General features: G+C 38.2%; 1 protein-coding gene and 1 long non-coding RNA gene across 4 annotated transcripts; both read left to right on the forward strand.

Annotated features, from left to right (window-relative positions):
• The first annotated feature begins 3,791 nt into the window (after positions 1–3,791).
• On the forward strand, positions 3,792–5,715 carry LOC117482513. Its single transcript, XR_004555891.1, has 4 exons — positions 3,792–3,881; positions 4,030–4,116; positions 4,531–4,689; positions 5,318–5,715. It is a non-coding gene; the product is annotated as an uncharacterized LOC117482513 (long non-coding RNA).
• Positions 5,716–7,448: 1,733 nt separating this feature from the next.
• On the forward strand, positions 7,449–12,589 carry LOC117482512. Of its 3 annotated transcripts, XM_034130616.1 has the most exons (8): positions 7,449–7,734; positions 7,968–8,033; positions 8,416–8,679; positions 8,824–8,907; positions 9,331–9,417; positions 9,831–9,920; positions 10,020–10,048; positions 12,166–12,589. In XM_034130616.1, coding segments are annotated over exons 1-7 (654 nt in total). In that variant the 5' UTR covers positions 7,449–7,673; the 3' UTR covers positions 10,022–10,048; positions 12,166–12,589. The 3 variants fall into 3 exon arrangements, with proteins under 3 accessions (XP_033986507.1, XP_033986504.1, XP_033986505.1); XM_034130613.1 differs by having other exon boundaries at positions 9,831–10,048; XM_034130614.1 differs by lacking the exon at positions 12,166–12,589 and having other exon boundaries at positions 9,831–10,326.
• The last annotated feature ends 961 nt before the right edge of the window (positions 12,590–13,550 follow it).

Below are 13,550 nucleotides of genomic sequence, written 5' to 3' on the forward strand. Positions count from 1 at the left end.
TTTATGTGAAATAGTAATTTTTTTGAGATTAAACACCTCACAGGCGGGTTTCTATTCGAGCCCCAAACAATACCTGGAATGAGACAAAACAGATGCATCGAAATTAAATAGGAAGAGATGAGGAGAGACAGGAAGGAATAAAGGGTTGAAGGGATGTGGCAAGGGATGTAGTGATGGAGGAATTAATAGATGAAGGGAAATGTGGAGGGAGCAGTGGCGACTGGTCATTAGGGGCAGGTGGGGCACAGCCCCACCTAGTGTCAGCAGAAAGTATTACAAATAATGATTACAAAAATGCAAAAAAAAAAATAAAAAAAAATATAAAATATATTTTAAGATCATGTTTGATTCTGATCTGATTCGTCTGTACATTGCTGTTTTAGTCTGTGTTCTTCTAATTAGTGTGTCTACAGTCACAGTGTGTGCCTATTGAGCTGTTTAGAGCCATGTGGGACAAAACCTGATTATGCCCCTTCCTCTCGCTGTGAAGTCAACGGTGACTGTAAAAACTTCACTGCGCATGCTCAGAGTATTTTGTAATGAAATGTGTGTGGCAAAAAAATAATGACCAGAGGGGCACGGAGCTACCATCCCCACCATACGTCATCTCAAATCATTCAGAGCTGATTGGCTGTAAGTACGTGTGCCGCGAAAAGTGTGCTGTGTGAAGAGGAGACGAGAGAGCTGCAGTGGCGCGTCCTAAAACCAGGAAGTAAGCACAAAAAAGCAATGAGATTTCTCCAGAGGATTTTAGAAAATAGCTCGAAATAAGATCTGTGGGAAACGTACCTGTTAGATAAATGCACGTTTTGATTAGCCGGATAACATCCACATGTCTACCCTACTTATATAATTTTTTTATCATAAATCTATGGATTAGATTTATGATAGACTTTTGAAACTACAAGAACATAAGGAGGACTTTTACAAAAAAGTAATAGAAATGTTTGTCCAGAAGGATAGGCAAATGGACTTCATCTTCAAGTCAAGGTAAGACCGCCATTTTATTGAAAATGGGATCTTACTAAGAGAGAACAATTCAATATTTAAATGATAAAATGACATTTTTTGGGTATCCTTTTGTTGAACTGTCTGTTTAAAATTAATCGAAGCATCAGACAAAAAAAGCTTTTGAAAATAATATTATATTTTGGTTTAGGTCAAAATATAATATTTGTAAACCTGAAGAGTCAGTGCCAGTGCCTCACCAGCCATGAACCTCACTGCACGTCACTGCAGAAGCTTATATATAGACATCTAAGTTTTTTGTGCCCCACCACTTTTGTACATATAAAAACGCCACTGGGAGGGAGGGTCTATTATGAATGGAATTAGAATAAGGAATTAGGGATGTAGGGAGGAAGGGATGAATGGAAGAAGGGTCAAAAGATGTAGGGAGGGAGGGAAAAAAGTGTTTCAGGCATTTGCAGTAGCGTGGCGTCGGGAAAAATTTAGGGGAAGCCCATTTTTTTGGGTTGGTTGGGGGGGGGTGGTCAATAACGTAACCAGATGAGTGATTACAGCGCCCGGTATCATTTTACACACATTTGTATCACACAGATGCAGGACTTGCACACGCCTGTTATCTAACCGACAGGTCCGCACGCACTCTCCAGCCGAAACTCTCGTTTTATTAATTTAAGCATTTTCTTATTAATTTATGCAGACACACCCCCCCCCCCCCCCCCCCCCAAAATGCAATACCAGCCGCTCAATGCGCAGTGCAGATTCGGTAATGAATAAAAAAGAAGCATTCATTCACAAAGTAAATCAGGAGACCTTTAAAGTTGTATGTACACATCAAAGTATCAGTAGGCGTGTATGAAACACATGAATTCAAAAACAATTATGTACAGAAACATTTGCATGCGAGAGTCCACCTTCTCTTCCCTTCCCTTTCTAACACACGGCAAGTGCAGCAACAGTCCTCGTCTCTGTAATTAGCTCAGTCCGTAGTCCAAAAGTAACTAACAAATATAAACAATCTCATCTATTCAGGTGAAATCGCCATCCGCTTCTGAAGGGATGATGAATTGGAAATGGGGGACCCTGATGTAAACAAGACGAAAGTCTTTCTCTGGTCTGCATCCCCTTAACAATTGTATGTTTTGAGCTGTACTGTACTGTACCCAATATACAAGCTGTTAATAAACTTTTCAATCAATCAAGGGAAGCCAGAGAAAGCTGGCTTCCCTTCGCATGGCCCTGACCAATCACAGGTTGGCAGGGGCATCACGTGGGCCTCATCTGATTGGTCAATCCCTCAATTTTTTTCACCAAGGGAAGCCTGATCCGACTGTCCTCCTCTCGCAACAGTGAATGCAATCTACTGTTTCACCATAACATCTAGAGGGGCGCTGTTTGTTTCACTCTTTGTAAAATACTCAATGAGAGTGGAGGAGAGACGGGCCGGCAGCAACACACAGCAAGGAGAATTATCGAAACAAAACAAAGTGTTTTTATTTATTTATTTAAATTATAACTACAATCCGAAAAAACAGGGGAAGCCTGGCTTCCCTTGGCCTCCGGGAGAAAACGCCACTGGGCATTTGGGGAAGGAGGGATGAAGAATGTAAGGGATGAACAGAGGGTCGTTATATATTACATCACTTCGTTACTCTCTACATAAAGTAACGCGTTACTTTACTCTCTGTTAGTAGTACGTGAGGCCATATGTACAGACATGTACATGGGACATGAAAACAGTGCATCTAATATAGACAAAAATAAACCTCGCTAACCGAGCTTTCCAAATCACTCTACAAATAAGCCGTTGTGATACACGTGTAGACAACGTCTGCAGAATCATAAATGATCATTACATTGGGGTCATTAAACCATTTTTTCGCTAAGATAAAAAACATTAAAGTTTTGGATTTTAGTGTAATTCACAAATGTTCCACCAGATGGTGCCACACACACCCAGGGGGAAAAGATGAAATATTAACCCAGGAATAAGTGGGCAAAATATGGGTACATTAGTGTTTAAAGTCGGGGGAACTGTTTTAATTCAGGACCAGGGTGAAAAGATAACACATTTACCCAGGAATAATTGTCTGAATCATGGGTATATTGGTGTTTTAAAGCCGTGGGAAATGTTTTAATTCAACAGGAGAGGGTAATTCAATTGTTACCCAGGGAACAGGGCTGCAAACATGGCTACATGAGTGTTAAAATGCTGTCAAACTGTTTTAATTCAGTCATAATTGTCGTTTTTAGACGGTGTACATTGGACTCAATAAACATACAGAGTTATGGACATAAATGTGTCAGTATAGACGGGATAATGTACATATTAATCATATTTAATTAGTTAAATGTACAATGAGCTAAAAACAGCAGAATCACTGCTGTTAGCAGGGTCTCAGAGACCCATAGACCCAAAGACCCAGGGTACAGCACCTCGCTGTCTTACCCAGAAAACAGGGCTCTGATCAGGGCTAAAGTCATGTTATAAACTGGTGAATCTGTTTAAATGCAGGAGACCTCCAGCATGAGTCCCTAACAGTGGCACTCCTCCATAACCTTGCACACCATGAGTCCCCGGGCCCCCGCAGTTAAGCACTCCCCCACGAACTAAACCCAGATATTCACACCCTCCAGAAACTCGTGCCCCTGGTAAGACTAACAAGGGGTGGATTTTGTGGTGGTCTACCGTCCGCCCTTAAGCATCCAACTGCGGACTCCTGACACTCAGACACTTTTCATATTTTTAGGTTACCAAGGGCACGCTTGTCTGGCAGTTATGCACATGGGGTTTTGTCCAAGGCAGTGTGCTTAAGTCAGGGGGCCTCATTTTAGTAACACATCATGGTCTGAGTTATATTCTTGTGAAGTAACAGCTGGTGGCAACGTGCAGACCTTCAGTCTTCAGTCCGCAGGTGAGAACATGTTGAGCCAATCAAAGTGACTTAATTAACTCATTTATTTGTACTTATTTAATTATTTGAAGTTTTAATATCACAATATAAATTGCCCATAAGACAGTTTGCAAGTGAAACATTTGTTGATCTTTGTTCATCTGTTCAGGTGAGGACACAGCAGCAGCAGCAGCAGTGAGGGACATCAGATCAGGTTTCACTAAGACAGCTTCTGTGATCACTGAAGATGCAAAAGGTTATTCTTTGTTTTCTTAATGGAAATTAGTTTAATTAACTCACTTTTATAACGACACTCGTCTTAAATTAAAGTAAATGCATATTGATGTATTGATTTATATATGAATATTGATTGATTACAAATATTTCTCTTAAATCAAATACTTTAAATTGGTTTGTCTTAAGCTGCTTTTTTTAAATGAGGAAATACATTTTCACGAGAAATAACATCACATCTTTGAACTGATTTGCGTTCAACGTGATTACATTTAGATAACGTTCAGCCTTCAGTCCTCAGGTGAGAACATGTTGAGCTACTAAAGATTTGTTGAGTTTTGTTAATCCGTTACACAAACACCTGAAAAACTGTATCATCAACAAAAAGTACTTTTTTATTCAAATCTCAATGTTATGATTTGAATTCCTCTTCCAGGTTGGTGGTGGTGGATCATCGTTGGGATCGTGGGGGTTGCAGCACTCATAATCATCATCACATTATCAACATCCCATCGTTTCAAAGTTTCACCCTCATTCCTTCAAGATTTATTCTCTTGCCTCTTCAGTACAGAGACCTCAGACGAATGAAAACATTGTAAGTTTTATGGATAAGAACACAAACGTTTTGACAGTAAACAGTTGAATCAGATCAAACTTAAATAGAAAGAGATGAGGGGAGACTGGGAGAGAGGATGAAGGGATGTTCAAAGAGAGGGACTAAGGGATGAAGGGAGAAGTTTTCAAATAATTGAGGGGTGGTTGAAGGGATGAAGGTATAGTGAGGGATAAAAGGAGGAAGGGACAAAGGGAATTAGGGATGAAAGGTTTGAAGGGATGAGGGGGTGGGATGAAGGGATTTAGGGAAATATGGATATAGGGAAGGAGGGAGGGATGAAGATTTGAAGGCATCAATGGATTACAGAGAGAAGGGATGAATGTATTAAGGGATTTAGAGAAGGAAGGATGAAGAATCTAAGCGATGTATAAAGGGATGAAAGATTGAAGGGATGTTTAAAGGGATGTCAGGAAGGAGGGATGTAGTGATAGACGGATGAATGGAAGAAGGGAAGTGGGCAATGAAGGATGAAGCGTTCAAGGGTTTTTGGGAGGAAGGGATGAACTGATGGTGCGTTCAGGGTCTGCTGACTAAACTGTAAACTGTGTTTACTTTTAAATCATTTTACGTGCTTAAACCAAGTCAGAGTTGTTGTTGTTTTCCTCAGGTGCGTTATGATGTAGATGGTGGTACAGTGAACTATGACAACATCAGACCTCCTGATGGAGTTTGAGCAACACTTCTGCCTCCATCAGACTCCACTGATCAACAACGTCTACATCTATCATCGTGTTTCACATCAGGAGTGGAAGATTATACAATCATTTTCAGTTATCTATTGTATAATTTATGACATTACGCAGCTGGATTTTAACTCAGTTTAACAGGAATGAGTTTTTAACGCTTGTTTACTTTCTTATGTTTCAGAGCTGATTTTAAGATGTATTGCTTGTTGTTGAAGCTACAGCAGATTTAGCTCAGTTTAATATTTCTGTGTGCAGAATAACTTATTTTAATCCACTTTCATTTAGCGTTGCTGTTAACATAACATATTAGTTTTCAGCATTAATTGAGTCTAATCTAATTGAGTCCTGTTTTCTATACTGTATATGTGCCAGTAAAGACATGTTTATCTTAGACCTACACTGTGTTCTGTGATTCCTTCATGTACTAACTAAGTTTTAAAAATAAATTATTACTATGAATATCATGCCTTTACTTATAAAACAACCTCCCTCCTCTTCTCCACTTCTAGTAGTGAGCCTTCCCTCTGTTGGATATAAAAGCAAAGCAAAGAAATGCACCAAAAGTGACACGAGAATGCACAGAAACATAACTCAGGTTACCCTTAGATGCCCGAGTGACTGGACCCTACACTCTTCCATAAGTGGGTCAAAAAGGACCCGTATTAGAATAATATGTGTTTTTATGCCACTTTTGTCATTTTGGTTAAGAAAAATCACTTGTATAATATTTAGTATTATATTTTGGTTCACACTAGAAATATTTAATTTTTAATTTTTCACTATTTATAATTTTAGACATTCTTTTTACATTTTGAAAAAAAAAAATCGAAATTCCATAGATAATGCATGCGGGTCATTTTTGACCCACTTATGGAAGCTTGGGGTAGTAATACAAAAACTTCAATTTCTTAAAGTGTACATTTAAAATGTGAATGTCATGATATCCAAAACATGTTTTTTGAGGAATAGCTGGAATATTAAATGATAAAAAAATGCAATTACAAAGATACTTCAAGAAAACCACCTCACCGGGTCAAAAAATACCCACTTATGGAAGCTTGGGGTAGTAATACGAAAACTACAATTTCTTAAAATGTATAGAATGTAAATTAAACATTTGAATGGCGTGATATCCAAAACATGTTTTTTGAGGAATAGCTGGAATATGAAATGATAAAAAAATGTAATTACAAAGATACTCTAAGAAAACCACCTCACCGGGTCAAAAAAGACACACTTATGCATCTAAGGGTTATCTCTTCTCCTGTCTGTTCATGTGTGCTGTAAAACACCCACATGAATCACGTCTAAATTGTAAATCAAGTTGCGTTACTGCAAACGGTAATCTTAGCTAACAATCTTCACACCTGCACCTTCCTCAGTCCTTTAGTTCTTTTTTTGTTGGTTTGACCAGCAGTGCATTGTCGGACTGGAAACATTTAAGACTCAAATTGAGCCTTAAAATACTTTGATTGTTTGGGGATTATATTCAATCTAGACGTTGAGAATTATAGAAAAAAAAGCTTTAAAAAGATGTTAGGCTGTTTGGAGATCAACAAGAAATGAAGGCAAACAAACATCCCAAATATTCTAAATGTAACAGTTGTAAATATGCAGTGGTGTTTGTGTTAAATATTTATTTATAAATCATTTAGTATAATCACACAAATTCTCTGTTTTGTATTTCCAAAATTCAGTCACTGTACACAGAAGATTATTTTTCATAGCGTGTCCCTCACGTTCTCCTCTTCCCTTTTTTGTGAATGTTCCACATGAGAAGAGTTGGTGAGAGGGAAAAAAACAATTTAATAACGACTGATTTTGTTTTATATTGTCAGGTACGTTCTACGTTTCCTCTTCCCTTTTTGTGAATGTGTTTCACGTGAGAGCAGTCAGTGTGAGGGATAACTAATTGAACACTAATTTGTTGTATATTGTCAGGTACGTTCTACGTTTCCTCTTCCCTTTTTGTGAATGTTCTGCGTGAGAGCAGTCATTGTGAGGGATAACTAATTGAACACTGACAGTATATTGTCAGTGACTAAACGGAGATCGCCTCGACTGTATGCTGGCTCGGGTCTCATCCATCAACAACATCAACACAACGCAGACACCGCTAATCAACACCGGTTACATAAATTCACTTTGAGGAGGAGGCATCATACTTAGCACAGGAAGGAGTTGCAGCATCTTTCAGCTAAAGCATTGTTTCAGGAACATTTCATCAACATTTCATCAGAACAAGAGATAGAGGAAGCAGAGAGACGGAGAATCACGATGGATGAGTTCCAACAGATTAAAATGTCTGTATTTCTCATTCTGCTGCTTCAGTTTACAGGTAAGGATTCCTACAACATGTACTGTATATGACATTTAGAAACAAAAAGGTAATTTATTCATCATTTATATTACTTTATTACCTAACCTCCTTTTAACCAAGACAGAGAAGTGGTCTGTTTGTCTTCCAACGAGGGGAAGGCAACTTTTAGACACATAGGGAAACTTTTGTTGTGTCTTAAATGAACATTTGTATTCCTCTGTATTCTTTATAATTACCTCTTGTTTATGCAGGAGCTGCAATTGGACATCATGTCCTCTACCTCTCTGTCAGAGTTGGAGATGAAGCAACTTTTCAGTGTAAGTATGTGGCACATGATCAGGATGAATGTGAGAGTACTACCCGGATTTTCAGAGATTCAGGAAGCTCAGTAATACTGGTTAGACATGGGCAGATTGGTGAAGAAGCTAGAGCTAAATCAGACAGACTGAGAGTTACAGAGAATTGTTCTCTGGTTGTAAAGAAGGTCACAGAGGAGGATGCTGGTAGTTACTACTGCATACAGATCAACAAAGCAAAGGTCCAGAGTCTCAGGTTGATCTGTCTGTTGTTACCAGTGAGTATTTACATCATAATGTTTCCAAACTTTCTCTGTAGAGCAAAATACTAAAACATTACAATTATTATTATTACAGTGGTGAAGTTAATTATTATCTTTCTCTCACATATCTCCATCTTCAGTGACTGAGCATCAGGTCAATGATGAGGTGACGTTACGCTGCTCTGTGTCGAGATATGGAGGGTGTAGACACAAAGTGAAGTGGCTGCTTCAGGGTCGAGATGTGGATAAAGACAACAATGATATAAGGACAACACAGTCTGTGTGCTCTGCTTCTCTGACATTTTGGACTTCTCATTTTAGTAACACACAAAGGTCTGAGTTATTTACTTGTGCAGTGATGACAGTTGGTGGCAAAGTGCAGACCTTCAGCCTTCAGTACTCAGGTGAGAACCAGCTGTTTAAACGTAATTCACTTATATCTTTTTACTTATTTAATGATTTGAAGTTGTATTATTACATCACAATATAAATTACCCATAAGACAGTTTGCTAGTGAAACATTTGTTGATCTTTGTTCATCTGTTCAGGTGAGGACACAGCAGCAACAACAGAGAGCGACACCAGATCAGGTTTCACTACGACAGCTTCTGTGATCACTGAAGATTCAGCAGGTTATTCTTTGTTTTCTTAATGGAAATTAGTTTAATTAACTCACTTTTGTAACGACACTAGTCTTAAATTAAAGTAAATGATTATTGATTTATATATGAATATTGATTGATTAAAAGTCTTTCTCTTAAATCAATTACTTTTAATTGGTTTGTCTTAAGCTGCTTTTTTTAAATGAGGAAATACATTTTCACGAGAAATAACATCACATCTTTGCACTGATTTGCGTTCAACGTGATTAAATGTAGATAACGTTCAGCCTTCAGTCCTCAGGTGAGAACATGTTGAGCCATTCAAAGTGACTTAATTAACTCATATATTTTTACTTATTTAATGATTTGAAGTTTTATTATTACATCACAATATATTTTACCCATGAAACAGTTTCAAGTGAAACTTTTGTTGATCTTTTTTCATTTGTTCAGGTGAGGACACAGCAGCAGCAACAACAGAGAGCGACTCCAGATCAGGTTTCACTAAGACAGCTTCTGTGATCACTGAAGATGCAACAGGTTATTCTTTGTTTTCTTAATGGAAATTAGTTTAATTAACTCGCTTTTATAACGACACTAGTCTTAAATTAAAGTAAATGCATATTGATGTATTTATTTATATATGAATATTGATTGATTAAAAATCTTTCTCTTAAATCAAAGACTTTTAATTGGTTTGTCTTAAGCTGCTTTTTTTAATGAAGAAATACATTTTCACGAGAAATAACATCACATCTTTGCACTGATTTGCATTCAACGTGATTACATTTAGATAACGTTCAGCCTTCAGTCCTCAGGTGAGAACATGTTTAGCTACTAAAGATTTGTTGAGTTTTGTTAATCCGTTACACAAACACCTGAAAAACTGAATCATCAACAAAAAATACTTTTTTATTAAATTCTAAATGTTATGATTTTAATTCCTCTTCCAGGTTGGTGGTGGTGGATCATCGTTGTGATCGTGGGTGTTGCAGCACTCACAATAATCACTGTGGCTGTCATCAGACGGAAGAGGACTCAATGTGAGGACATTCACACATTATACTTTACAAACAAGAAGCTTTTGATGAACTTGGATTTTAACTATGGAAGATTACATTGATGCTCTTTTGCCTCTGCAGGACAGAGACCTCAGACGGATGAAAACATTGTAAGTTTTATGGATAAGAAGACAAACGTTTTGACAGTAAACAGTTGAATCAGATCAAACTTAAATAGAAAGAGATGAGGGGAGACTGGGAGAGAGGATGAAGGGATGTTCAGAGAGAGGGATTAAGGGATGAAGGGATGTAGTGTAGGAGTCGGGAGGGCTGATCATTTATTCTGGCAAATTACTCAGACCTACTAATTGACCTAACAGAAGTCATTGATTCTATGTAAGTTTGCTGCTTGGCTCAGATCCACCAACGTCAGCAAGATCTCACCTCTATTAACTCCCTGAAGAACCAGGTTCAATTAACTGCTGTTTCAATTCAGACGACCCCCTAAATCTGTTTAAGCGATCCCGAAGGATTTTGATATCAGTAAATGAGGTGTGGCCCTACCTAATTGTGAGTGTGGCAGTGTGCAATCTTAACTTTGAAGCAGGAGAGGAGAGCGCAGATGTCTTTTAAGTTGTCCCAGTCCAAAAGGTGGGATCAGTTTATTTGAAGAAAAATGGTCCAAACTTATATAGGGTTTTTACCTTCTCTCCTTACAACATTATAATCATTCTAAACATATCATGCTGGGGTCATTTTCTAATCTAAAACCTTAATTCATAGTTTAGACATTAAAGTCTTCCGACATAATCCAAAGGAATTTCCTCACAGATCGCCGGGGTAACATCCACACCCTATGGCCTGACACATTCACTGGCAGTTCCTCAAAATGATCAGATTGAATTCCGACATAATCCAAAGGAATCTCCTCATGGATCGAAGGTTCTAACATCCACAACCTATAGCCTGACACATTAAGAGGGAGCTCCTCAGAATGATCAGTTAGAATTCTAGTTTTTTAAACTTTCATCCAACCATTCACTCAGCATTCAATACACAGAGATGTAAGCAATAGTTACCAAGTTTGAGAGAACCTTACCGAGGCGAAAACCCAGCTCTCCAGGGAGAGAGCTTACTGGGAGAGAGTATACCAGGGGAACCCCCGCCCCCCCCTCTCTCTCTCTCTCTCTCTCTCTCTCTCTCTCTCTCTCTCTCTCTCTCTCTCTCTCTCTCTCGTTTGCTCCCTCTCCACCAGTGTCTTTATGCTCAAAAACAGGATAGAAAAACCGAAAGACACCTCCTCCATACCCATATTTGTGGAAACTGGGCATGGCCTCTGATGTAAAGAACTGGACATGACCGGACATATTCTATGGCTATGGCATAAGAAACACCTTCCCATGTTTGTGTAAAAAGGTCATGACCCCTACTCTGCAGGACTTGCAAAATATTATTCTCGGCTATGACACAAACACCTTTTTGGGGCCTCAGTCTATTTCTCCTTAAGTCAGGAGCCCCCCTCCCTGTGTACTGCTGTGAGGTAAGAGGGAAGAAACTGCCTCTTCTCTCTTATCAGTGACACCCATAAACCATAATAGGCCTTACACACTCAATTTAACAAACCACTTGTGTTTTGTTTATACTGTAAATATAGAAAATCATAAAATATGAAGCATTTTCATTGTGGGTTATACAAGAATATAATTGATTATATTTGATTATAATTAACTTTCATTTTAATTATTCAACCTAATATGGAGATCTCAACAGTAGGGAGAAGTTTTCAAAGAATTGAGGGGTGGTTGAAGGGATGTAGGTATAGTGAGGGATAAAAGGATGAAGGGACAAAGGGAATTAGGGATGAAAGGTTTAAAGGGATGAGGGGTGGGATGAAGGGATGAAAGGATTTAGGGAAAGATGGATATAGGGAAGGAGGGAGGGATGAAGAGTCGAAGGTATGTAGGGAGGAAGGGTTGAAGGGATCAATGGATTACGGAGAGAATGGATGGATATAGAGAGAGGAGGGATGAAGAATCTAAGAGATGTTTAAAGGGATGAAGGGAAGGAAGGAATGTTTAAAGGGATGTCAGGAAGGAGGGATGTAGTGATAGACGGATGAATGGAAGAAGGGAAGTGGGCAATGAAGGATGAAGCGTTCAAGGGTTTTTGGGAGGAAGGGATGAACTGATGGTGCATTCAGGGTCTGCTGACTAAACTGTGAACTGTGTTTACTTTTAAATCATTTTACGTGCTTAAACCAAGTCAGAGTTGTTGTTGTTTTCCTCAGGTGCGTTATGATGTAGATAATGGTACAGTGAACTATGACAACATCAGACCTCCTGATGGAGTTTAAGCAACACTTCTTTCTCCATCAGACTCCACTGATCAACAACGTCTACATCTATCATCGTGTTTCACATCAGGAGTGGAAGATTATACAATCATTTTCAGTTATCTATTGTATAATTTATGACATTACGCAGCTGGATTTTAACTCAGTTTAACAGGAATGAGTTTTTAACGCTTGTTTACTTTCTTATATTGTCTTCCAGCTGAAAATGTCAGAGCTGATTTTAAGATGTATTGCTTGTTGTTGAAGCTACAGCAGATTTAGCTCAGTTTAATATTTCTGTGTGCAGAATAACTTACTTTAATCCACTTTCATTTAGCGTTGCTGTTAACATAACATATTAGTTGTCAGCATTAATTGAGTCCTAATTACTATACTGTATATGTGCAAATAAATAAATATTTTTCTTAGACCTACACTGTGTTCTGTGATTCCTTAACTAAGTTTTAAAGGAAAGTAAATACAATGAATATAGTGCCTCTACTTATAAAACAACCTCCTTCCTCTTCTCCACTTCTAGTAGTGAGCCTTCCCTCTGTTGGGTATAAAAGCTCTGTTGTCACCAAGCACTCAAATGTGTACGAATACAGACAGAAGTGCACCAGAAGTGACCCGAGAAAGCACAGAAACATTACTCAGGTTACTTTATCTCTTCTCCTGTCTGTTCATGTGTGCTGTAAAACACCCCCATGAATCACCTCTAAATTGTAAATCAAGTTGCTACTAACAATCTTCACACCTGCACCTTCCTCAGTCCTTTAGTTATTTTTTCGTTGGTTTGACCTGCAGTGCATTGTGGGACTGGAAACAGTGTAAACTTAAGACTCAAATTGAGCCTTAAAATAATTTGATTGTTTTGGGATTATATTGAATCTAGACGTTGGGAAACATTTGAATTATAGAAAAAACGCTTTTAAAAGGTGTTAGGCTGTTTGGAGATCGACAAGAAATGAAGACAAACATCCCAAATAGTCTAAATGTAACAGTTGTAAATATGCAGTGGTATTTAGTGTTAAATATTTCTTTATAAATTATTTAGTATAATCACACAAATTCTGTGTTTTGTATTTAATAATTCTGTGTTATTCATTTATTAAACGTTCAATACCTGACTGGTCTAGAATCAGTGGGCTGAACCTCCAAAATGCAGTCACTGTACACAGAAGATTATGTTTGTGGGGACTTCCCCCCCTTCATAGCGTGTCCCTCACGTTCTCCTCTTCCCTTTTTGTGAATGTTCCACATGAGAAGAGTTGGTGAGAGGGAAAAAAACAATTTAATAACGACTGATTTGGTTGTATATTGTCAGGTACGTTCTACGT

The sequence above is a fragment of the Trematomus bernacchii genome, unplaced genomic scaffold (assembly GCF_902827165.1).
Source record: "Trematomus bernacchii unplaced genomic scaffold, fTreBer1.1, whole genome shotgun sequence".
NCBI lineage: Eukaryota > Metazoa > Chordata > Actinopteri > Perciformes > Nototheniidae > Trematomus > Trematomus bernacchii.

What these genes read in the sequence shown, in the direction of transcription:
- LOC117482512 (XM_034130613.1), top strand. Translation starts at nt 7,674, where the DNA reads ATGGATGAGTTCCAACAGATTAAAATGTCTGTATTTCTCATTCTGCTG. An exon ending in TCTGCTGCTTCAGTTTACAG is followed by an intron (nt 7,735 to 7,967) that starts GTAAGGATTCCT and finishes TTGTTTATGCAG; the next exon opens with GAGCTGCAATTGGACATCAT. An exon ending in AGATGAAGCAACTTTTCAGT is followed by an intron (nt 8,034 to 8,415) that starts GTAAGTATGTGG and finishes CTCCATCTTCAG; the next exon opens with TGACTGAGCATCAGGTCAAT.